The 26754-nt window shown below is 46.6% G+C and overlaps 1 protein-coding gene across 1 annotated transcript in view; it reads right to left on the minus strand.

Moving 5' to 3' along the window:
• HDDC2 (HD domain containing 2) overlaps positions 1-26754 on the minus strand; it is a 131663-nt gene that overhangs the window by 34439 nt on the left and 70470 nt on the right. Inside the window, exons 3-4 of the mRNA XM_063917272.1 lie at positions 19464-19566; positions 12263-12331 (exon numbers count right to left, since the gene is read on the minus strand). Of these exons, the coding sequence (XP_063773342.1) occupies positions 12263-12331; positions 19464-19566 (172 nt within the window). The remainder of the gene's footprint in view (positions 1-12262; positions 12332-19463; positions 19567-26754) is intronic.

Raw genomic sequence — 26754 nt, forward strand, 5'->3', positions numbered from 1 at the left:
CGAGAAATAGATTTACCGGTAAGTAAAATCTTATTTTCTCTAACGTCCTAGTGGATGCTGGGGACTCCGTAAGGACCATGGGGATTATACCAAAGCTCCCAAACGGGCGGGAGAGTGCGGATGACTCTGCAGCACCGATTGAGCAAACAAAAGGTCCTCCTCGGCCAGGGTATCAAACTTGTAGAACTTTGCAAAAGTGTTTGAACCTGACCAAGTAGCCGCTCGGCAAAGTTGTAATGCTGAGACCCCTCGGGCAGCCGCCCAAGAAGAGCCCACCTTCCTAGTGGAATGGGCCTTAACTGATCTTGGCAGCGGCAATCCAGCCGCCGAATGAGCCTGCTGAATCGTGTTACAGATCCAGCGAGCAATAGTCTGCTTTGAAGCAGGAGCACCAAGCTTGTTGGAAGCAAACAGGATAAACAAAGACTCTGTTTTCCTGACCCTAGCCGTTCTGGCTACATAAACCTTCAAAGCCCTGACTACATCAAGCAACTCGGAATCCTCCAAGTCCGTAGTAGCCACAGGCACCACAATAGGTTGGTTTATATGAAAGGATGAAACCACTTTTGGCAGAAATTGTGGACGGGTCCGCAATTCTGCTCTATCGGCATGGAAAACCAGATAGGGCTTTTATGTGACAAAGCCGCCAACTCTGACACACGCCTAGCCTAAGCCAAGGCTAATAGCATGACCACCTTCCACGTGAGATATTTCAACTCCACCGTTTTGAGTGGTTCAAACCAGTGGGATTACAGGAAACTCAACACCATGTTAAGATCCCAAGGTGCCACTGGAGGTACAAAAGGGGGCTGAATATGCAGCACTCCCTTTACAAACGTCTGAACTTCAGGTAGAGAAGTCAACTCCTTTTGAAAGAAAATGGATAGGGACGAAATCTGGACCTTAATGGACCCCAATTTTAGGCCCAAATTCACTCCTGACCGCAGGAAGTGAAGGAAACGGCCCAGCTGGAATTCCTCCGTAGGGGCATTCCTGGCCTCACACCAAGCAACATATTTTCGCCATATACGGTGATAATGTTGAGCTGTCACGTCCTTTCTAGCCTTTATCAGCGTAGGAATGACCTCATCCGGAATGCCTTTCTGCTAGGATCCGGCGTTCAACCGCCATGCCGTCAAACGCAGCCGCGGTAAGTCTTGGAACAGACAGGGCCCCTGTTGCAACAAGTCCTGTCTTAGAGGAAGAGGCCACGGCCCTTCGTGACCAATCTGGAACAATGAGTATCGTTCTCACTCCTCTTTTTCTTATTATTCTCAGCACCTTGGGTATGAGAGGAAGAGGAGGAAATACATAGACCGACTGGAACACCCACGGTGTCACCAGGGCGTCTACAGCTATCGCCTGAGGGTCTCATGACCTGGCGCAATACCTCTGTAGTTTTTTGTTGAGGCGTGATGCCCTCATCTGTGCGAAGACTTCCTGATGAAGTCCCCACTCTCCCGGGTGGAGGTCATGCCTGCTGAGGAAGTCTGCTTCCCAGTTGTCCACTCCCGGGATGAACACTGCTGACAGTGCGCTTACGTGATTTTCCGCCCAGCGAAGAATTCTGGTGGCTTCCGCCATCGCTACCCTGCTCCTTGTGCCGCCTTGTCGGTTTACATGAGCCACTGCGGTGATGGTGTCTGACTGAATCAGAACCGGTTGGTCGCGAAGCAGGGTCTCCGCTTGACGTAGGGCGTTGTATACGGCCCTTAGTTCCAGGATGTTGATGTGAAGGCAAGTCTCCTGACTTGTCCACAGACCTTGGAAATTTCTTCCCTGTGTGACTGCTCCCCACCCTCGGAGGCTTGCATCCGTGGTCACCAGGACCCAGTCCTGAATGCCGAATCTGCGGCCCTCGAGAAGGTGAGCACTCTGCAGCCACCACAGGAGAGACACCCTGGCCCTAGGAGATAGGGTGATTAACCGATGCATCTGAAGATGTGATCCGGACCACTTGTCCAGTAAGTCCCATTGAAAGGTCCTCGCATGGAACCTCCTGGAGGGAATGGCCTCGTAAGATGCCACCATCCTTCCCAGGACTCGAGTGCAGTGATGCACTGACACCTGTTTTGGTTTTAATAGGTTCCTGACCAGTGTCATGAGCTCCTGAGCTCTCTCTATCGGGAGATAAACCCTTTTCTGGTCTGTGTCTAGAAACATGCCTAGGAAAGGCAGATGAGCCGTAGGAACCAACTGCGACTTTGGAATATTTAGAATCCAGCCGTGTTGCCGTTACACTTCCAGAGAAAGTGATACGCTGTTCAGCACCTGCTCTCTTGATCTCGCTTTTATGGGGAGATCGTCCCAGTATGGGATAATTGTGACACCTTGCTTCCGCAGGAGCACCATCATTTCCGCCATTACCTTGGTGAAGATTCTCGGGGCCGTGGAGAGACCAACGGCAATGTCTGAAATTGGTAATGACAATTCTGTACCGCAAATCTGAGGTACGCCTGATGAGGTGGATAAATGGGGACATGAAGGTATGCCTCCTTTATGTCCAGAGACACCATAAAATCTCCCCCTTTCAGGCTTGCGATGACCGCTCTTAGCGATTCTATCTTGAACTTGAACCCTTTCAGGTATATGTTCAGGGATTTTAAATTCAATATGGGTCTGACCGAACCGTCCGGTTTCGGGACTACAACATGGTCGAATAATAACCCCCTCCTTGTTGAAGGAGGGGAACCTTGACCACCACCTGTTGAAGATACAATTTGTGAATTGCAGTTAACACTATTTCCCTCTCGTGGGGGAAGCCGGCAGGGCCGTCGGTGAGGGGGCATCTCCTCAAAGTCCATCTAGTATCCCTGAGACACAATATCTATTGCCCAGGGATCCAACAGGGAGTGAACCCACTTGTGGCTGAAATTACGAAGACGTGCCCCCACCGGGCCTAGCTCTGCTTGTGGAGCCCCAGCGACATGCGGTGGATTTTGTAGAGGCCGGGGAGAACTTGTGTTCCTGGGAACTAGCTGTGTTGTGCAGCTTCTTTCCTCTGCCCCTGTCTCTGGCAAGAAAGGACGTACCTCGGACTTTCTTGTTTCTTTGTGATCGAAAGGCTGCATTTGATAATGTCGTGCTTTGCTAGGCTGTGCAGGAATATAAGGCAAAAGATCAGAATTACCAGCCATAGCTGTGGAGACCAGGTCCGAGATCCCTTCTCCACAAAATCCTCAGCCTTCCATATGCCTCTTAAGTCGGCATCACCTGTCCATTGCATATCTACAGGACACGTCAAGCAGAAATCGACATAGCGTTGACTCTAGAACCCAGTAGACTAATGCCTCTTTGGGCATGTTATATATATATATATATATATATATATATATATATATATATATATCTATCTTAAGACAGCATCTTTAATATATATATATATATATATATATATATATATATATATATATATATATACACACATAAACATACTAGGGTCTCAATCTCTGCTGATAAGGTACCTGTCCACGCTGCTACAGCGCTATAAACCCATGCCGACACAATCGCCGGTCTGGGTAGTGTACCAGAATGTGTACGCTATCCGCAGGATCCCTGAGGATAGCTCTTAAGTCAGGGCTACCTTTTGGGCAAACGTGACACCCTAGGGGAAGATTCCCATCGTATCCTGGCCCTAGTAGGGGAAGGATATTCTCTGAGAATTCTTTGTAGGAAACTGCAGTCTCTTGTCTGGAGATTCCCGCTCTTTTTCATCATGAGAGGAGGGAAATTTACCTCAGCTTTCTTCCCCTTAAACATGTGTACCCTTGTGTCAGGGACAGATGAGTCATCAGTGATATGCAAATCATCTTTTATTACAATAATCATATATTGAATACTTTCCTGCCATTTTGGCTGTAACTTTGCATTATCGTAGTCGACACTGGAGTCAGACTCCGTGTCTATATCAGTGTCTATTATTTTGGATAGTGAGCATTGAGAGACTCTGAAGGTCTCTGCGACATAGGGACAGACAAGGGTAGATTCCCTGTCTGTTCTCTAATCTTTTGTGCAATAAATTCACCTTAGCACTTAATTACACATATCCAAACAGGTGTCTGCATTATCGACGGAGACACCCCTCACACACATATTTGCTCCATCATCTCCTTAGGTGAGCCTTTTACCTCAGACATGTCGACACACACGTACCGACACACCACACACTCAGGGAATGCTCATCTGAAGACAATTCCCCCACAAGGCCCTTTGGAGAGACAGAGAGAGAGAGTATGCCAGCACACACCCCAGCGCTATTAACCCAGGAATAACACAGTAACTTCATGTTAACCCAGTAGCTGCTATTTATAATGATTTTTGCGCCTAATTATGTGCCCCCCCTCTCTTTTTACCCTCTTCTACCGTGTATCTGCAGGGGAGAGCCTGGGGAGCTTCCTCTCAGCGGAGCTGTGGAGAAAAAATGGCGCAGGTGAGTGCTGAGGAAGAAGCCCCGACCCCTCGACGGCGGGCTTCTGTCCCGCTTAAATATACATTTTCTTGGCGGGGGCTCATACATATATACAGTGCCCAATTGTATATATGCTAAACTTTTGCCAAAGAGGTTCCAATTGCTGGCCAGAGCGGGGCGCCCTGCACCCTTACAGTGCCCGGAGTATGTGAGGTGTGTGTGGGAGTTACAGTTATTCCTGCGCCCTGCACCCTTACAGTGACCGGAGTATGTGAGGTGTGTGTGGGAGCAATGGCGCACAGCTGCAGTGCTGTGCGCTACCTCAGTGAAGACTGGAGTCTTCTGCCGCCGATTTCGAAGTCTTCTTGCTTCTTATGCTCACCCGGCTTCTGTCTTCCGGCTCTGCGAGGGGGGCGGAGGCGCGGATCTGGGATCGGACGACGAGGGTGAGATCCTGTGTACGATCCCTCTGGAGCTAATGGTGTCCAGTAGCCTAAGAAGCAGGACCTATCTTCAGAGAGTAGGGCTGCTTCTCTCCCCTCTGTCCCACGATGCAGGGAATCTGTTGCCAGCAGAGCTCCCTGAAAATAAAAAACCTAACAAAATACTTTCTTACAGCAAGCTCAGGAGAGCTCACTGAACAGCACCCAGCTCGTCCGGGCACAGATTCAAACTGGAGGAGGGACATAGAGGGAGGAGCCAGAGCACACCAGAATCTAAATTCTTTCTTAAAGTGCCCATGTCTCCTGCGGAGCCCGTCTATTCCCCATGGTCCTTACGGAGTCCCCAGCATCCACTAGGACGTTAGAGAAAAAAGGGTGACATAAAGGACTTCTATAATAATGATGCATTGTCGCAGATGTTCTGCATTGTACGTAAGATGCTTCTTTTCGTATCCTGCATCAGGGGAGGTCGCTGCAATATATACGCCTCCTAGGAGGGATAAATGACGCTGCTGCCTCTCTTCATGCAATGTAATGAATGTTGATACGCCCTTACTCCATGTTTCTGCTTCTCTAAGTGCAGGGAAGTGCAATGGGAAGAGATATGTCTCAGCTACATACAGAAACATACTCCTATTTACTGCTCATGTGCAGTAATGGAAACTACAGACACACGCCCAACATTACATAAGCTCATTGTCGTACATTTTATTTCAGAGATGAGAGATCGTTATCAGTTATCCATATTAGCGCTCTGGGTGGCATGTTCTTCTGCACACCTACCACGATTTCAAAAGTATTTGCAACAATGTAACTTATGTGTGGTACATTTTTCTGCAGCAAAGAAATACTGGCAGCCTTGCCACAAGATTTACAACCTGACAACTGTCTTTATACTTACTATACCTAATACTCATTATTCCAGAAAACTGGGAGCTGGTTCTTTTGTTTTAACTGACAATTATATAACTTATCGTTGCAGCAGGATGCTCTAGCAATGTCATTAACCTCATATTGTCATTAAACCCCCGAAAGTGGGCAACATGCAAGAGAGATTATCCCAATATTTCAGGGATCCTAACAAACCTCTGGAAATTCCAGGAGCAGTGGCAAGCATGTACTACAGCATGCAAAAAAAAAATGGCCATATTTCCACTATAAATCAACCTGGCATTATATGAGAGTTATACAATAGACATAAAATACATACTGTGCGAGTAACATTAAACACAGTTTAGATGAGAAGGAGTGACCATATTTTCAAGATACCGACACCGCCCATCTCATAATATTGAATAAGCAAAATTAAACAAATTGTATTTGTAATGTGATGAACTACAACAGTGAATTATGGGCCTAATTCAGTAAGGATTGCATTTGCAAAGTTAAAATGCAATTCTTAGCAATGCAAATGCAGGAGGAGTTACATAGCACATCCTTCCTGCATTTGCAATCTGTACACTGTGATGTGATTGTAGTTCTGGATGAACCGTTCATCTGTGACTGCAGGCTGATTAAGCCTGAGATTACTCAAACTAGCAGTCTAGACTAGTAGGGGTCAGCACCGCACTGGATTTGAAGTTGCAAGGAGTTGTATATATATACCCTTGCAAGTGGACCAACAGTGTGTAACAATAGAAGGCTCACTGATAGGGGTGCTTGATGGAAAAGTTGGTGGTGCTCCCAGAGTCAGTGGTATCAATTACAGTGTTCAAAGAAAAAAGAAAGACTATGTTGGGGCACACTTGATGGATATAAAATATGTGGCTCCACTACTTCACAGACCACTGTGTGGCTTGTTCACAATATTGTCAATGATAGACATTTATTCATGGTAATTTTGGGGAGTCTCAGCTCACCACCTCCTTTTCCTCTCTGTACCCCTCTCTCTCATTCACCATCCACTACAATTCTATATGATGGTGAACAGCAGAAGTTGGGGCACTCACTCTCTCTTCACGTTCTTTTTTTCCCGAGAACCCTCTCATCCACTGCCAGATATCAAGTTCCCTGCGATGCAACGGTAACAGGGACTTGGGGCAGATCAGCGGGACAGCAGAAGTTCTCAACTTGGTATAAATGCCGAAACCACACACTCTCTCATTTGTTTGAATCATATTACTACTGCCATACTTCACAAGCTACGCCCAAATCAGTCTGATCTTCGAAGCAAAGCAGTGACAGGCCTGATCAGAACAAGGTCAGGTGACTACCTTGGAATATTAGGTGCAGAAGCTCCAATCGTCAACAAACAGCAGAAGTGGTGGAGAAAACATTGGCCTTACCTCTATAGCTATTCTACCAATTAGAACTACAATTTTGCAAGACCACCTACCAGAGAAAAAAGCTTCAATAGCATAACCATTACAAATACCAAGGGAGCCATTATCAAGGAGTATATCTACCATTATTGAAAATCATTTTTCTCCATAACGATATTACACTCCTGATATACAAAGATATTATACATATCTTTGATTTTTATATTTTTCACCAGAGGCGTATTGGAATTGGTTATGTACACTTAGCAATTTGCTTGGTGTCAACATGGGGCATGTCAACCCCTTATACTAATAGCATTCAACCCCACAAGGTGACTGTTTTTTGTATGTAAGTCTATGTCCATTTTTCTTTTATGATTAACGATAATAAAAGTTAAGTTTTAACATATTTTATATCCATCAAGTGTGCCCCAACATAGAGTCTTTCTTTTTTCTTTGAACACTATAATTCAGACTAGCAGTCGCAGGGCGGCGTGTGAGGCCAGGGAGACTGAGTCTGGGATGTACAGTAGTCCTTGGCCTCACCACTCTTGGAAAACGGGGGCTGCTTGCCCCCGTTTCTGGCACTGCCGGCCACCCCTCCCTTCCAAACGTCTCTGCCTGTCAATCAGGCAGAGGCATTCACATTATTACAATGCGATCATAGGACCCTTTCTGCACATGCACAAAATGGGTCCTGCACAGTTTCCGATCATCCGGAAGCCTTATGTCCTATAGCAAGGGGGGAATTCAATCGTTTTTTTATTCGTGATAATTAATGGGCTACCAATAGAGCACTTCATTTGTTTCTGGGTGCCCAATAATTATTGCGCTGGTTGCGTCCAAAGAGACCAGAGTTTAGCCGCAGGTAGCGGCTAAATCCATCTAAAGTCCTGGCTTGGGCTCCAACACCACGGAGTTTTCGCACATCTCTGCTCGCCACCTCAGGAAGCTGCGAACAGAAAGGTGTCTCCTGCGGCATGAGTGCCCAAATGGAGCAGCAATTGAAGTGCTCCTCCCTAAATGGGTAAAAACACTCCCTTCACTAATGAGCGCAAGACAGTCAGACTTGAGAACACAGATGCAGAAAACAAAGCAAGCAGCTTCTATGCAATGCCCCTTTTATACAGGAAAGTTTTAAAACACTATAATAACTCAGTATGGAATGCTCTCATAATGAGTTGTGTGATAGAAGTGGTCAAGACCCAAACACAACTCCCACATGTTAATTATTTTACACATAATTTACCAAATAATCTCATGTTGTAATCTGTATTAACAAGCGTTTAATCCCTTCACTGATCACCATTCTCGCTTTGCCATCGGGTACTTATGAGCGCCAGCATGTTTTATTCCTTCAAACCTGATGCTTATATGCTATATTTGCCTTCAGATAGACTGTTGAAGCACAGTTTCAGTCACTGTTCGTATGCTGACTGAAGGCACGTGCCATATGCCAGGGCGCCAATAGAAGTTGCTGCTCAAAGAGCCACTGTGCCCCTACAACTAATTGCAGCTCTAAGTAATCATGAGAAGGGTCATGACTTTCTGTTCTACAAAAGCTTGTGTGACTGTGGAGATGATAGAGATATATATATATATATATATATATATATATATATATATATAAAGCACTGGGCATCACAACCAAGGAGAGGACAAAAGGTGCGAGTGGTCTGTTTGCAATAGACGTCCATTTCCACTGCAGTGGCCCTAAAATCTGTCTCCAACCATAAAAACAGGAGTATATTTATTTATTAACCGTTTCTTATATAGCGCAGCAAATTCCGCCACTTATACCCCCTTTCACACAGAAACTGAAATTACCGGGTGAAGCCTTTCTACCCGGTAATTTCATGAAACACACGGGTCCTTTCACACAGACAAAATACCTGTGCTGATCTGCAAATTACTGGGTAGAAATTCTTGACCCAGTAATTTGCTTGTCTGTGTGAAAGGGGAGTCAGGCAGGTCCCGGCAAAACTACCACGCATTGAAGTGCGGGGTACTTGCCAGGACTTTCAGACTTTTCTGTCTGAAAGTGGTATTATTAATACATGGTGTCCAGCTGGATACATATATACACATACACACAGATACTTTTTGAAAAGAAACCTGACCGACATCAATCCGGTAATGAAACAAACGTCCAATGCACATTTAAGTTACTTAAGTGTCTTTTAAATAGAACTGCGGAAAATGCCTCCCTTTCCCTTGAATTCAGTGAGCACTATTATATTCTACTTTCTTTTTATGGGATAGTCAATGCTGCACTGACATTGGACACCTGAATAATAATTCTATGAAGATATCCCAGTACTGTTGATCAGCCACCAGCAAACAGAGGTGTAGCTAGGTGCCATGGTGCCCGAAGCAAGGGTATGTTTCGGCGGGGTGTGGATCACTATTGGTCGACAGTAAGTAGGTAGACACCTGAAATAGGTTGACACAAGAATTAGGTCAACATGAACAAAGTCGACATGACAAAAGGTCGATATGAGTTTTTTTAAAAATTGGTGTCGTTTTCTTCATGGAGTGCCCAGGAACCCCAATTAGTGCACCGTGTCCCCTCGCATGCCTCGCTGCGCTCAGCACAGGTTACCGTTCCCAGTTGTAGTCCATGTGGATCGTAAAGTATGAAAAAGTTCAAAAATGAAAAAAATAATGTGAAAAATACTAAATTGGTGACAGTTTTGGTTGTAGACCTTGTGGAGCTCAGAGTGAAAGTTTCCTTTGGGTGCCTCCCATGTGTAAAACAGGGACAGTGCACGCCGAAGGCGCGCAATAAAAAATATAGGAGAGTGGCTTCATGGGGAAGGGGCATGGCCACATAATAGCACCAATTCAAATTAAACCGCACTGTAGTGTCCGTTATTCACATCACACCACACAGTAGTACCCCGTAGACACTTTTATGATACACAGTAGAGCCCCTTATACACGTTACACAACACAGTAGATCTTATACATGTTATGCCAAAGTAGAGCCGCTTATACATGTTACACCACTGTAGAGCCACATATATACATTACACAACAGTAGAGCCGCTTATACACTTCACACCACAGTAAGCTGCTCATACACGTTACACTACAGTAGATCCGCTTATACACATTACACGACAGTAGAGCCACTTATACACGTTACACCACAGTAGGGCCACTTATACACGTTACACCACAGTAGGGCCACTTATACACGTTACACCACAGTAGAGACTTCTATACATGTTATACCACAGTAGAGCCGCTTATATATGCTACTCTGCAGCTTCTAATGCAGAGCGAAGTGCTGCAGCAGCAGCTCGGGCAGAGAGAGGTGCTGCAGCATCAATGTAGACAGAGATGCTGCAGCAGCCAGGGTAGACAGAGGTGTTGCAGTAGCTGGGGCAGAAAGGGGTGCTGCAGCAGCTGGGACAGAGAAATGTGCTGCAGCAGCCAGGGCAGAAAGAGGTGCTGAAGCAGCCGGGGCAGAGAGTGGTGTGACAAGACAGAAGTAACCCTGCTGCACAGCTATAAGCAGACAGTGAGACATATAAAGAGGATGGCAGAGCTTCAGCATGTGCTGGCTGTCCGTGTCTCCTGCGGTTGCCTCTGGTCTGCCCTGTTCCCTACCTAGTCTCTGAGTCTGAGTCAGTATGTGCGCCTCTGCTTCTCCTTCCCCTGCTCTGCGGCTGCCTGTACAACAGCCCGCGGTATAGGAGAGAGTGGGCAGTTGGCGGCACACACTAACTTTTCCGTCGCCAGGAGCTCGTGCTCCGGGCAACAGTAAAGTTAGAGGGTGCGCCGCCACCTGTCCACTCTCGCCTAAATTGCAGTATAAAAAAAGCAGCCAGTATTTACCCTGCACAGAAACAATATACCCCACCCAAATCTCTCTGCAAATGTTGTATCTGCCACACCTGCAGTGCACATGGTTTTGCCCATTAGCTAACAAATTTGCTGCTGTGATCAACTAAGAATTACCCCCATAGGGCCTAATTCAGACCTCATTGTAGATGTGCTAAATTTAGCACATCTACAATCAGTCACACAGACATGCGGGGGGACGCCCAGCACAGGGCTAGTCCACACGCATGTCAGGCCTGACGCCCACACACAAGTACAAAAGAATCGCACAGCGGCGATGCTTTTGTACTGTAGGAGTAGCTCCCTGCCAGCGCAGCTCCTGCACGCTGGCAGGAGCTACTCGTCGCTGTGAAGGTCACAGCAGCTGTGTGTAATATCACGCAGCTGCCACAGCCTGCCCCCCCTCAACATTCCGGGCACACCTGCGTTGCACTGATCACGCCCCCTAAACGGCAGCCAAACGCCGCCGGCCAGCCCCCTCCCACCCAGCGGCCGCCTCTGCCTGTCAATCAGGTAGAGGGGATCGCAGGGCTGAGACAGCCGTCGGCTGACTGGCATGCGCGGAGCAATGCGGCGCCGGCCAGACCTGATCGGGTGCTGTGCGAAAACGCACAGCAGCGATCAGGTCTGAATTAGGCCCATAGATTCAGAGACCCAATGGCACACAGATATACCAGTGTAGCATATCAAATTACTCAGCAAAGTCTCCTTGTGCATCCTAGATGGATCACAAAAAAGTGCCCGATGCTTGCAGAATCTCATGGCACCTGGGGCACCGACGGGGGTTGTTTGGCATGACTGCAGCTATGATATATGAGGACACTTGTATGGTCAGAATTGTGTATACAGGTTGAGTATCCCTTATCCAAAATTTAAAATCGTATTACATTTTACATGCCAACTTCATAACTCAATTTGCTATTTTGTCTAAATCTTCTAAAGCCAGTTACTATCCTGCTCCTTTTTATGTGCACTTCTCTTGTTTTTAGTTACAGAATAATAGCACACTGACATAAGGGGTAGAAGCGTAAAAATATAATTACATATACACAAATGATTTCTCTTATTTGCTAAACACTTAGACTTGGGCTTCTCCCTTCATAATATAATATAGTAAATATAAACTACCATCCTAAGCATCATTGTAAACAGAAGTAAAAGCACAATTATGTATAAAACAAAAAATATAAACAGAAAAAGCATGCAACATGTTACCAAGTGTACACATTATATTCACTTTCTGCTGACAGTTAGATGTGCACAAAAATATACAGACACAAAATAATTAGTTTCACACCTACTTCCCACAGTTCGTATATCTCCTTCTTCATATCCTCTGGTAACAGATGAGACAAATGCTTCATAGCATCCTAAGGAGTGGAAATAACAAAATGTATATATTACTCACTGGACAAATAGAATCTATTCTCAGGAAAAGAATTTACAATTTCTAGCAAATAAAAGGAGTCTTATGGTAGACTTACCATGAATAACACTCTTTCTGCAAGGTACATTGGGTTCCACAGGGAAACATTGGGGTGTAGAGTGGATCTATATCCAGAGGCACCAACAGGCTAAAGCTTTAGGCTGTCCCAGGATGCATTGGGGCCACCTCTAAAACCCCGCCTCCAGGCACTGAGAGTTCAGTTTTGTTAACACAGGGATGGGGAACCTTCTGCCCTCCAGCTGTTGTTGAACTACACATACCAGCATGCCCTGCAACAGTTTTAGCATGGCCAAATAGCAAAACTGTAGCAAGGCATGCTGGTATGTGTAGTTCAATAACAGCTGGAGGGCCAAAGGTTCCCCACCCCTGCGTTAACCAGTCCAATGCAGGAGCAGGCAAGAGAGAAGGCAGATGTTAGTCACATAGAACCACATTCTCACGACAGGAGAAGATATCAGCGGCTAATGCCATACAAACCCAAAGAAGCTAGGTGCGTCAGGGTGGGCACCATGTGATACCCAATGTACCTCACAGAAAGAGTGTTAACCATGGTAAGTCTACCGCAACACTCCTTTTCTGCAGCAGGGTACATAGGTTTCCACAGGGAAACATCAGGGATGTCCTAAAGCAGTTCCTCAAGGGAGGGGACGCTCCTTAGTGGATATGATAATCCAGCGTCCAAAGGAAGCATCCTGGGAGGCGAAGGTATCAAAGGCATAGAACCTAAGAAATGTGTTCACTGAGGACCACATAGCCGCCTTGCGCAATTTTTCTGGGGACGCGCCACAGCAGGCCGCCCAAGAAGACCGAGTAGAATGGGCCTTAATAGCAGCAGGAGCTGGGAGTCCAGCCTGCGCATAAGCTTGTGCAATCACCATTCTAATCCACCTGGCCAAGGTTTGATTATTCGCAAAGATACGGAGAGCCCTAACCACATCTAAAGAACATTCTTGGGAGACAAGTCCGAAGAGATAAAGGCTGGAATCACAATCTTGGTTAAGGTGAAAAGATGAAACCACCTTAGGTAACTAACCCGGTCGAGTTCGTAGAACTGCCTGGTCAAGGTGAATTATCAAAAAGGGTGGACAACAGGACAAGGCACCCAAGTCCAACACCCGTCTTGCAGAAGCAATAGCCAGCAAGAACAGGACCTTGGCCGTGAGCGATTTAAGGTCCACCGACTCAAGAGGTTCAAATGGAGACTCTTGCAGAGCATTCAGTACAACAGTAAGATTCCATGGAGCCACCGGAGGGACATAGGGAGGCTGAATCCGAAGGACACCCTGAGTGAAAGTATGAACGTCAGGTATAGACGCAATTTTTCTCTGAAGCCATACCGACAAGGCAGATATGTGAACCTTGAGGGAGGCCAGACGAAGACCTAAGTCTAGGCCTCGCTGCAGAAAAGCCAGGTTTCTGAAAGTTCTGAACCTAGAGACATCATAATTCTTATCAGCACACCAGGTGAAGTAGGAATTCCAAACCCTGTAATAAATCCAGGTAGAGGCCGGTTTGCGAGCTTTCAAAATAGTCTGGATAAACGCTTCAAAAAAACCTTTGGCCCTCAGGAGTGATGCTTCAAAAGCCACACCGTCAAAGCCAGTCTGGCCAGACACAAGGGCCCTGTACGAGGAGGTCTGGCCGCTGAGGAAGTAGAAAAGGATGCCCCGTCGACAGACCCTGCAGGTCTGAGAACCAATGCCGTCTGGGTCACGCTGGAGCGATTAGAAGTAGCGATCCTCCTTCTTGTTTGAACTTCCGTAGGACCCTTTGCAGAAGTGACACTGGAGGAAACATGTAGGGCTGTCGAAAGTTCCATGGAATTGCTAGTGCATCCACGAAAGCTGCCTGAGAATCCCTGGTCCGAGGTCTACATCTGGTAGGCCCCACCTGTCCACTAGGAGTTGAACGACTTCTGGATGAAGACTCGACTCTCCGGCGTGCACGTCCTGGAGACTGAGGAAGTCAGCTTCCCAATTCAGGATGCCAGGAATGAACACTGCCAATATTGCTGGCAGATGGCGTTCCGCCCAACAAAGGATTTTTGACACTTTCATCATTGCCATGCAGCTTCGAGTGCCACCTTGATGGTTTATGTATGCCACCATGGTGGCGTTGTCTGACTGTACTTGAACAGGCCTGTTCTGTACCAGAAGCAGGGTGAGAGAGCGCACATTGAAAACTGCCCCCAGCTCCAGAATGTTTATTGGGAGGAGTGATTCCATGGTCCAGCAACCCTGAAAGAGTGTTGCTCCAACACCGCACCCCATCCCCTCAGACTGGCGTCCATTGTCAGCAGGACCCAGTCGGGGAATCAGAAGGGACGGCCCCTGCTTAATTGCTGGTCCTGTAGCCACCAGGTCAGCGACAAACGAACCTCCGGAGTCAAAGTGATCATGTGAGATCTGATCCGCTGAGGTAGGCCGTCCCACTTGAAAAAGATTAACCTCTATAGAGGACGGGAATGAAATTGAGCATACTCTACCATGTCGAATGCCGACACCATCAGGCCAAGTACTTGCATCGCCAAGTGTATCGACACTCTGGGGCGACAAAGGAAGCATCTTATCCTGTCCTGAAGCTTCCGGACTTTTTCTGGAGACAGAAACAGCCACTGACTGTGTGTGTCCAGGAGTGCCCCCAGGTGCACCATGCTCTGAGCTGGGACCAGTGAGGACTTCTTTCAATTGATAAGCCACCTTTGGGCTTGCAGGAAGGTTACTGTGAGTTGCAGATGACTGAGGAGGACGGGATCCGGTCTGAAGATCGACAGTATCTAGGTCGACAATGTTTAGGTAGACCACTATAGGTCGACAGTCACTATGTCGACATGGATGGAAGGTCGACAGGGTTTCTAGGTCGACATGTGCTAGGTCGACAGGTCTAAAGGTCGACATGAGTTTTTCACATTTTTTTTCTTTTTTTGAAATTTTTCATACTTAACGATCCACGTGAACTACGATTGGAACGGTAATCTGTGCCGAGCGAAGCGAAGGCACCATGCCCGAAGCATGGCGAGCGAACGCGGTGCACTAATTTGGGATCCCGGTCACTCTACGAAGAAAACGACAAAAAAAAAAAAAATCCTCATGTCGACCTAGAAACCCTGTCGACCTTCCATCCCTGTCGACCTAAACATTGTCGACCTAGATACTGTCGATTTGATGAACCACACCCGAGGAGGACTGCGTGGGAATTTGCCAGAATCAGCAGGTCGTCCAAATACAGCAGGATTCCGACACCCTGATGACGGAGATGGGCAGTCATCATGGCCATTACCTTGGTGAAGATCCAAGGAGCCGTAGCCGGTCCAAATGGCAGAGCCTGGAATTGATTAGTGGCGATTACCAATAGCAAACCGCAGAGGCTGCTGATGCGACATGGCAATAGGTATATGCAGGGGATCAGTACTAAATCCCGCTGGACGGGATCCCGGCGGTCGAAATCCCGACGCCGGAATCTCGACCACACAATCCCGACAGGGGTGGCGAATGGAACGCGGCCCCTTGCGGGCTCGTTTCGCTCGCCACGCTGTGGGCACGGCACACTATTATATTCTCCCTCTATGGGCGTCGTGGACACCCACGGAGGGAGAATATATCGGGATTGTGCTGGTCGGGATTCCGGCGTCAGTGTTTCGACCGCCGGGATCCCGTCCACGGGATCTTGACCGCCTCCCATATGCAGGTATGCATCCTGTATATCCAGGGATACCATATAGTCTCCGGATTCCATAGCCAGTACAATTGAGCGCAGAGCTTCCATACAAAACCTGGACACTCTCACAAACTTGTTCAGAGATTTGAGATTGAGTATAGGCCGGAAGGACCCATTGGGTTTCGGGACTAGAAACAGGGTCGAGTAAGAACCTCTGCCTCTCTAGGACTCAGGAACCGGCACAACCACTCCTGTACCCAGGAGAGAAGCGACAACCATTTGCAAAGCTTGCTCCTTTAACAAGTCCGAAGGGAGAACCGTGATGCAAAACTGGCAAGGGGGACGTCTCTTGAAAGAGACAGCGTACCCGTAAGAGACAACTTCCCGCACCCATGCGTCTGAAGTGGTCTTTAACCAGATCTGTGCGAACCGTAGAAGTCGGCCTCCCACCCAGGGATCCCCCAGGTAGGGGGCCGTCCCATCCGATCATGCAGCAGGCTTGTCTTGTTTAGAAGCAGGCTGATGGGCCGTCCAGGATTGTTTTACCTTGGGCTCGGTGGTTTTGGGAGCACGAGATTGTCTCGGGTATGCCTAATCTTTTGCTTTCCCTTGAGGCCGAAAGGAACGAAAGGTGGTACCTTTTGCTTTCTGTGCAGAAGGATTAGAATTTGGGAGAAAGTCAGTCTTAGCAGCTGCTAATTAAATTTTATTCAGCTCTTCCCCAAACAAAATGTCCCCAGTGAAGGGGAGTGGGGTCCCTGCCCAGTGACAGTGTCCACGCTAGCACCGCGACGTCTCCCTAGGTTGCGGATGGGACACGATTTAATGGCGGGTCCCGCCCGGGGCACCCTCTTACTGCCTCTCCGTAGCAGCCACGCGAACCAGGAGAGCAATCTGCGACTCTGTGTCTAAGCCGGGACGTCTCCACCGCAAGTACCTGGGAACTGAGCCACGGGAGTATGCAACGCCGCTTGGGAGGTGATGGAGCTGCAGCGCTGAGGTGTCACCCTGACATATAGCGCTGACAGCCCAGCTAGAAATAGAAAACTATTCTAGAAGATTTTTCAGGGCTGCCCAGTGCAGCCCCCCTGTTAAGTGACCTGCTGCTGCAGGCACCAACTCGAAACTGAGCTCTCAGTGCCTGGAGGTGTGGTTATAGAGGAGGCCCCAAGGCATCCTGAGACAGCCTAAAGCTTTACCCTGTTGGTGCCTCTGGATCAAGATCCACTATACACCCCGATGTTTCCCTGTGGAAACTAATGTACCCTGCTGCAGAAAATATAAATTGAATGCATCATGAGACAAATCTTCATAATGGTATAGGTACAGTACCTTCCATTAAGAAAATCTGACCATCTGAAAACAATATATACAAATTCTGAGATATTCCCACAATCCTACTAATGCTGCCCAAAACACCTGGACGACTCGCATTAGATGCGAGCCGTCCCATGACCGTCAGCTCACCGGCGTGCGACAGAATGTACGATGCAATCTATCGTACCTTCACAACTGCTTACTGCTGGGATCGACTGATCGTATTGCATCACATATGATAAGGTGATGCAATGTACGACCCGCGGGGCCGCGCATCGTATTCACACCCAATACATGCACAATGTGCATGTGATGGGTTGTATGACGCGTCGATATCGTGTATTCGTATACACGATATCGACGTAGTGCATGGACAGCCTAAGAAAGTGATCAATAAAGCATGTGGTGTAGCGTTTGGTAACCACTGACCTGAATGGCAAAATTCTGCTTTAACACAGTACTTCTTTAGGATTTTATTATATGAGAAAGGATTGGGAGTTTTTTCACCACTTTAAAGTGTATGGTGTAAATCTACTAAGACAGGAGTTCTATTTTAGATGAGATGTTGCCCATAGCAACCAATCAGATTCTAGTTAGCACCTTCTAGAAGATAATACCTGGAATCTGATAGGTTGCTATGGGCAACATTCCATCTTAAATAGAACTCCCATCTTAGTAAATTTACCCCCATGTCTTCTCTTCTCCCTCAAATGTCTGCAAATCACAGTCAGTTAGCATGATTAGCAAGGTCCGCAAGCCTGGAGAAAGTCTGACCTGCTCTTCTGCAAGAACTTCCCAGACTGTCTAAACCGCCAGTGATGTAGGTCAGAGCAGTTATTCTTGGGTACGACATCCTAGGATTTTTAAAACCTTTTAACACATGCAATAAAAATGTACATACTTCCTTTATTATAATGCATGTGTAAATTAAAGCATCTTGTGTAAATTAAAGCATCTTATTATACAGTATGTTGCATATTATCTGGGGTAAATATTATGGGCTAAAAAATGTAAAGGTTGGTAAGGGAAGGTATCATGGGATTGTTTTTATTATTTTTTACATTTTGCTTATTTTCCTTTATAAGGACTATAAATGAGATATTAAGTCATCAATGGTATAAAAAAGAAAACCTTATATTTATCGTTTTTTCTTTAAATGATCTGAAATTCATCAGGGTGGAGAAAGTGATGCAGAGTGATACTTGGCCAAGCATCCTGAGCAATTGTGAGGTTAAAAAGCAAGTCATATTTATGATAAAACCCTTTAAAGAGAATATAACAGATTTGTAAATTATCACAAGTTTTAGCCTGATACACACCTCAAGCAAAATCTATGTAGAGTACATTTATCCAACAGTTAGTTATAGGATAAGGGTGACATAAGCTATACTGGAGAAGCAGGGGAAATTTGTGCAAGATGCCAACAAAGGTGAATCTACAGTATATTTCAGAGGCAAAATCCACCCTAATTGCAACAATGTTTAACATTAATCCAAAACAGTGATAAGGTTATATACAGTACGTTTCAAAAAGCTTCATGTCTACCAAGGATACCCTCTTTATAGGACTAGATTGTGAGCTCCTTGGGGCTGGGCCCTCTTCTCTCGCACTTCAATTACATCTCTCTCTTACGTAGCGACTGTCTACACCCGCATCTCCTCTCGCTCGTAAGCGTTCATCTCTTCCAACGGCTGCCCGTCCCTAATACTACGCAGATTACACCTTTGCTTCCTTACATCTCAGCTGTAGTGTGTACAGAGAATTGTGGTGCTAAATGGTGCTCTGTTTTAGTCAGTTAATGTAAAGTTCTGTGTACCCTGTATTCTTCTAATGTGTGCCGTATGTGCTGCGAACTGCTTGTGGCGCCTTATAAATGTAACAATAATAATAGAATTGACCTCACATGAATCATGAGAACCTTACAGCCTTTCCCCAAATCTACATTTAGTTATGAGAGGAATTCTCTTTTACATCTGTACATGTCTTTTCTTGCTTCCTTTTGGGTGCAAAGTGCAGCAATCATACTGTGTGGGTATTCCTATTACTCCAGGATGTAGGAGTCGTCTAAGGAAGCCAGTCACCTTTTCTTGTCTGTGTTTTTCTTCCTTTGAGATGTTGTCCGAAGGAGCTATGTCACCCACAATGCACTCTGCCATGTCATGCACAAGAGCAAGCTTTATGCACCTAAAGAAGAAATCATTGGGTCACAAAAGAACTGATAAATGAATGCATTTCCAATGCTAAATCAACGGAGTACAGAAAGGAACAATGTATACAACTGCCAAAAGGGACTGCTTTAAAATGAGAGACCTCAAGACAGCCTGTAATGCAGTAGAGAAGTAAAACTGAAATATGGTTAGATTAAAGAAGTTTCAGTATATAATAACAACAACAGCTGTTACCACTATTGTCTCATGTTTAGGGACATCTTCCAAACAGTCAAGTTTCACATGCTGGAAAACACATACATGAAGAGAATAAACAGAATATTGTTTCTGTGGGGCAGATTTATTAAACTCGGTGAAGTGATAAAGTGGAAGGTGATAAAGGACCAGCCAATCAGATCCTTACTGTCATGTCACAAGCTGGGTTTGAAAAATTACAGTTAGGAGCTGACTGGCTGGTGCTTTATTACCTTCCACTTTATCACTTCACCGAGCTTAATAAATCTGCCCCTGTGTCTTCTAATCTTTATCATAGTTAGGGGTCTATTCATCAAGCAGTGAAAAGTGTGGAGAAGTGAGCCAGTGGAGAAGTTGCCCATGCAAACCAATCAGCATTGATGTAACATTTATAATTTGCATACTATACAACTGTACAGAGCAGCTGATTGGTTGCCATGGGCAACTTCTCAACAGGCTCACTTCTGCACTCTTTTCACTGCATCACGAATAGACCCCTAATACTGATGTGAAAGTAACTCTACTACAGGTAAACCATGTATACCGAGAATTCGAGTTCTCCCATGTCATTTAAAGCAGCATACCTAAAACGTAACAAAAGACATTCTTAGAAACACCACCATTTCATACAGCTCATGGAAGCGCGCACCACAGTATATGAAATACATAGTCACACACACAGACAGCATAACAAGGTCAAACAGCAGCAAAAATGCACTGTTTTTACTCATTTCTAGCTGCCAACGTGTTTTACATCCCCAAGGGGGAAATCCAAATGGGAAGTGCAGAGTGTGGCAATGCAATTATCATTCCCTTCTCCAGTTGCACAGTACTTTTCATACCATCATGCAATATGCGTTTTGCTGCAAGTTGTGTCATAAAGAGAAGTGGGTAGGATGTGGGAGGGTGGTCTACTCTCTAGGAATTACTCCCAAAATTCCAGTCTCCCAAAGTAGGCAAATATGGTTTCTAGAGGAGGGATTTCTAGAAAAGCTTCAGTGGCAAACTCATCATAAAATAAGGTTTTCAGTGTATAATGGTATCATATGGACAAGAAACAGGTATACAGAGGATGGCTTTCACAAAATAGAAGTCCTTAAGCTTTTTATTACATGGTATAAAGTTGCCACTAGCTTAAACGATAACATGTTTACACAAACAAAAAAGCATAAAACACTGCTAGCAAGACACTTTATGCAAAACTAAAACCAAATCATGCCATTTAGTAGTAAAGGCCCATACACACTGGGCGATTTTGAGCTCAAAGTAGCTCACTTTTGGCATTTTGAGCTACTTAGAGCTCAGACTCAGCCAGTGTGTATGGCTGAGCGGTGAGTGCTGATGCATGCTTCCGCATCATCACTGGCCGCCGCCGTCCGTCAGCCTGTTTTACCGTCCGAGTGAACCACTTTCCGCAGTCTCCTACAGTGGAAAGTGGTTCATCCCCTGTGAACATCGCTGACCACAGGAAAATATCTCCGTGTGTATGCACTGAACTATTTTCCTGCCAGCGATGTTCACATCATCACTGTGCATACACGCTGGGCATTTACATAGCATTTTATCTTTGTGACACCATCACCAGCTGCATGTGCACACCCAGCAGCATTAATCCGTATCTGCCTCTTCCTTCACTCATCACTAAGCTGCCTATCTGAAGCAGTTCATCTTTTCACTGAGCCAATAGTTGCAAGGAAGTACAGTAGTATCAGGTGTTGAATTTCCAGTAGATTGCTGAGCCTTTATGTCTGCAGGTAGCAATTAATACATTCTCCCCTGGGGATGGCACTGTTGATGCAATCGTTAGCATTACTGCCTCACATTGTTAATGTCGTGGGATACATTTCCAGCCAAGGTGTTATCTGTGTGGCATTTGTTTGTTCTATCTGTGTTTGCATGGGTTTCCTCCAAAAAAAAAGGTTGGTATCCAGTCATGTTATGGACACTAGAATGTCAACATGGTTCAACGTGTAAACAGGTACCATGGGCCTTATACAGGGATGTTCGCAAACCCAAAAAGTACACAATTGGGCAAAAACACACTGCACTGCAGGTGGGGCAGATGTAACATGTGTACAGTTAGATTTGGGTGTGGTGTGTTCAAACTGAAATTTAAATTGCAGTGTAAAAATAAAGCAGACCGTATTTACCCTGCACAGAAACAATATAACCCACCCAAATCTAACTCTCTCTGCAAATGTTATATCTGCCCCACCTGCAGCACACCATGGTTTTGCTGTATCTGCTGGAATCTGGCACAAGCTGTGGCCCCGCGAGGAGAAGCCAGAATGTGATCCCAATCTTCATCATCAATTGTGCCCAAGATCCCTTACCAATTTAGCATGAAGGGTCCCCATTGCATCCATCCCAGAGGAGGAGAGGAGTAGAGAACAGAGACCCGTCCACAAGAGGGTAACGTACGGATCATTGTGTAAACAGGGGGATTCAGAAAGTGTGGAGCAGAGCCCCCCCACTGCGCTGACAAGGCATGACGGAGCTGTAAATACCGGAAAAAATTATGTCTGGGGATGGCGTACGTAGTTGATAAGTAATCAAAATTATGTAAAAACTGTCAAAGTCGAAAAATATTGCAGAACACACATCACGTACAAACTGCACACACATGCCCACTGCGCGTGCACTTGTTCTGCCATACGTGCACATATACGCACTTTGCGTATGGTCGCTCCTGCGGTCGTGCGCATCAGCGCGTGGTATGGGTATTTACGGTAGAGTTTGTGAACGCATGGAGAGCTATCAAAACACATTACATATTCAAATAGTGCACAATGTACACATAGTCCCCCTGCACCACACCAGAAAATAAGATTTTACTTACCGATAAATCTATTTCTCATAGTCCGTAGTGGATGCTGGGGACTCCGTCAGGACCATGGGGAATAGCGGCTCCGCAGGAGACAGGGCACAAAATAAAAGCTTAAGGATCAGGTGGTGTGCACTGGCTCCTCCCCCTATGACCCTCCTCCAAGCCTCAGTTAGGTACTGTGCCCGGATGAGCGTACACAATAAGGAAGGATCTTGAATCCCGGGTAAGACTCATACCAGCCACACCAATCACACCGTACAACTTGTGATTTGAACCCAGTTAACAGTATGATAAACGCAAAGGAGCCTCTGAAAAGATGGCTCACAACAATAATAACCCGAATTTTTGTAACAATAACTATATACAAGTATTGCAGACAATCCGCACTAGGGATGGGCGCCCAGCATCCACTACGGACTACGAGAAATAGATTTATCGGTAAGTAAAATCTTATTTTCTCTGACGTCCTAGTGGATGCTGGGACTCCGTAAGGACCATGGGGATTATACCAAAGCTCCCAAACGGGCGGGAGAGTGCGGATGACTCTGCAGCACCGAATGAGAGAACTCCAGGTCCTCCTCAGCCAGGGTATCAAATTTGTAGAATTTAGCAAACGTGTTTGCCCCTGACCAAGTAGCTGCTCGGCAAAGTTGTAAAGCCGAGACCCCTCGGGCAGCCGCCCAAGATGAGCCCACCTTCCTTGTGGAATGGGCTTTTACTGATTTTGGCTGTGGCAATCCTGCCACAGAATGTGCAAGCTGAATTGTACTACAAATCCAACGAGCAATCGTCTGCTTAGAAGCAGGAGCACCCAGCTTGTTGGGTGCATACAGGATAAACAGCGAGTCAGATTTTCTGACTCCAGCCGTCCTGGAAACATATATTTTCAAGGCCCTGACAACGTCAAGCAACTTAGAGTCCTCTAAGTCCCTGGTAGCCGCAGGTACCACAATAGGTTGGTTCATGTGAAATGCAGAAACCACCTTAGGTAGAAATTGAGGACGAGTCCTCAATTCCGCCCTGTCAGAATGAAATATCAAGTAAGGGCTTTTATATGATAAAGCCGCCAATTCTGACACACGCCTGGCTGAAGCCAAGGCTAACAGCATCGACACCTTCCATGTGAGATATTTTAAGTCCACAGTGGAAAGTGGTTCAAACCAATGTGACTTTAGAAAACTCAACACCACATTGAGATCCCAAGGTGCCACTGGAGGCACAAAAGGAGGCTGTATGTGCAGCACCCCTTTTACAAATGTCTGAACTTCAGGTACTGAAGCCAGTTCTTTCTGGAAGAAAATCGACAGGGCCGAAATTTGAACCTTAATGGACCCTAATTTTAGGCCCATAGACAGTCCTGTTTGCAGGAAATGAAGGAAACGACCCAGTTGAAATTCCTCTGTAGGGGCATTCTTGGCCTCACACCACGCAACATATTTACGCCAAATGCGGTGATAATGTTTTGCGGTTACGTCCTTCCTGGCTTTGACCAGAGTAGGGATGACTTCTTCTGGAATGCCTTTTTCCCTCAGGATCCGGCGTTCAACCGCCATGCCGTCAAACGCAGCCGCGGTAAGTCTTGGAACAGACAAGGCCCCTGCAGTAGCAGGTCCTTTCTTAGAGGTAGAGGCCACGGTTCGTCCGTGAGCATCTCTTGAAGTTCCGGGTACCAAGTCCGTCTTGGCCAATCCGGAACCACGAGTATAGTTCTTACTCCTCTCCTTCTTATGATTCTCAGTACTTTTGGTATGAGAGGCAGAGGAGGGAACACATACACTGACTGGTACACCCACGGCGTTACCAGAGCGTCCACTGCTATTGCCTGAGGGTCCCTTGACCTGGCGCAATATCTGTCCAGTTTTTTGTTTAGACGTGACGCCATCATGTCCACCTTTGGTTTTTCCCAACGGTTTACAATCAGGTGGAAGACTTCTGGGTGAAGTCCCCACTCTCCCGGGTGAAGGTCGTGTCTGCTGAGGAAGTCTGCTTCCCAGTTGTCCACTCCCGGAATGAATACTGCTGACAGTGCTATCACATGATTTTCCGCCCAGCGAAGAATCCTTGCAGCTTCTGCCATTGCCCTCCTGCTTCTCGTGCCGCCCTGTCTGTTTACGTGGGCGACTGACGTGATGTTGTCCGATTGCTTCAGGGTCAGGCGGTGTTGATCCAGAGGTTTTGCTTGACTTAGGGCATTGTAAATGGCCCTTAGTTCCAGAATGTTTATATGAAGAGACGTTTCCAAGCTTGACCACAGGCCCTGGAAATTCCTTCCCTGTGTGACTGCTCCCCAGCCTCTCAGGCTGGCATCCGTGGTTACCAGGATCCAATCCTGAATGCCAAATCTGCGGCCCTCTAGTAGATGAGCACTCTGCAGCCACCACAGGAGAGACACCCTTGTCCTTGGCGACAGGGTTATCCGCTGATGCATCTGCAGATGCGATCCGGACCATTTGTCCAGTAGATCCCACTGAAATGTTCTTGCATGGAATCTTCCGAATGGAATCGCTTCGTAAGAAGCCACCATTTTCCCCAGGACCCTCGTGCACTGATGCACTGAGACCTGTCCTGGTTTTAGGAGGTTCCTGACTAGCTCGGATAACTCCCTGGCCTTCTCCTCCGGGAGAAACACCTTCTTCTGGACTGTGTCCAGAATCATTCCTAGGAACAGTAGACGTGTCGTTGGAATCAGCTGCGATTTTGGAATATTTAGAATCCACCCGTGCTGACGTAACACTACCTGAGATAGTGCTACTCCGACTTCTAACTGTTCCCTGGATCTTGCCCTTATCAGGAGATCGTCCAAGTAAGGGATAATTGAAATGCCTTTTCTTCGTAGAAGAATCATCATTTCGGCCATTACCTTGGTAAAGACCCGAGGTGCCGTGGACAATCCAAACGGCAGCGTCTGAAACTGATAATGACAGTTTTGTACTACAAACCTGAGGTACCCTTGGTGAGAAGGGTATATCGGGACGTGGAGATAAGCATCTTTGATGTCCAGAGACACCATATAGTCCCCTTCTTCCAGGTTCGCTATCACTGCTCTGAGTGACTCCATCTTGAATTTGAACCTTTTTATGTAAGTGTTCAAGGATTTCAGATTTAAAATTGGTCTCACCGAGCCGTCCGGCTTCGGTACCACAAACAGCGTGGAATAATACCCCTTTCCTTGTTGCAGGAGGGGTACCTTGATTATCACCTGCTGGGAATACAGCTTGTGAATGGCTTCTAGAACTGCCTCCCTGTCGGAGGGAGACTTTGGTAAAGCAGACTTCAGGAAACGATGAGGGGGAAACGCCTCGAATTCCAGTTTGTACCCCTGCGATACTACCTGTAGAATCCAGGGATCCACTTGCGAGCGAGCCCACTGCGCGTTGAAATTTTTGAGACGGGCCCCCACCATATCTGAGTCTGCTTGTAAAGCCCCAGCGTCATGCTGAAGACTTGGCAGAAGCAGGGGAGGGCTTCTGCTCTTGGGAAGCGGCTGCATGGTGCAGTCTTTTTCCTCTTCCTCTGCCCCGGGGCAGAAAGGAGTGGCCTTTTGCTCGCTTGTACTTATGGGAACGAAAGGACTGAGATTGAAAAGACGGTGTCTTTTTCTGCTGATGTGGAGTGACCTGGGGTAAAAAGGTGGATTTTCCAGCCGTTGCCGTGGCCACCAGGTCCGATAGACCAGCCCCAAATAACTCCTCCCCTTTATACGGCAATACTTCCATGTGCTGTTTGGAATCCGCATCCCCTGACCACTGTCGCGTCCACAACGCTCTTCTGGCAGAGATGGACATAGCACTTACTCTTGATGCCAGGGTGCAAATATCCCTCTGTGCATCACGCATATATAATAATGCATCCTTTAAATGTTCTATAGTTAACAAAATATTGTCCCTATCCAGGGTATCAATATTCTCAGTCAGGGAATCCGACCATGCGACTCCAGCACTGCACATCCAGGCTGAGGCGATTGCTGGTCGCAGTATAACACCAGTATGTGTGTATATACTTTTTAGGATATTTTCCAGCCTTCTATCAGCTGGTTCTTTGAGGGTAGCCGTATCAGGAGACGGTAACGCTACTTGTTTAGATAAACGTGTGAGCGCCTTATCTACCCTAGGGGGTGTTTCCCAACGCGCCCTAACCTCTGGC

Source organism: Pseudophryne corroboree, chromosome 4 (genome assembly GCF_028390025.1).
Source record: "Pseudophryne corroboree isolate aPseCor3 chromosome 4, aPseCor3.hap2, whole genome shotgun sequence".
Lineage (NCBI taxonomy): Eukaryota > Metazoa > Chordata > Amphibia > Anura > Myobatrachidae > Pseudophryne > Pseudophryne corroboree.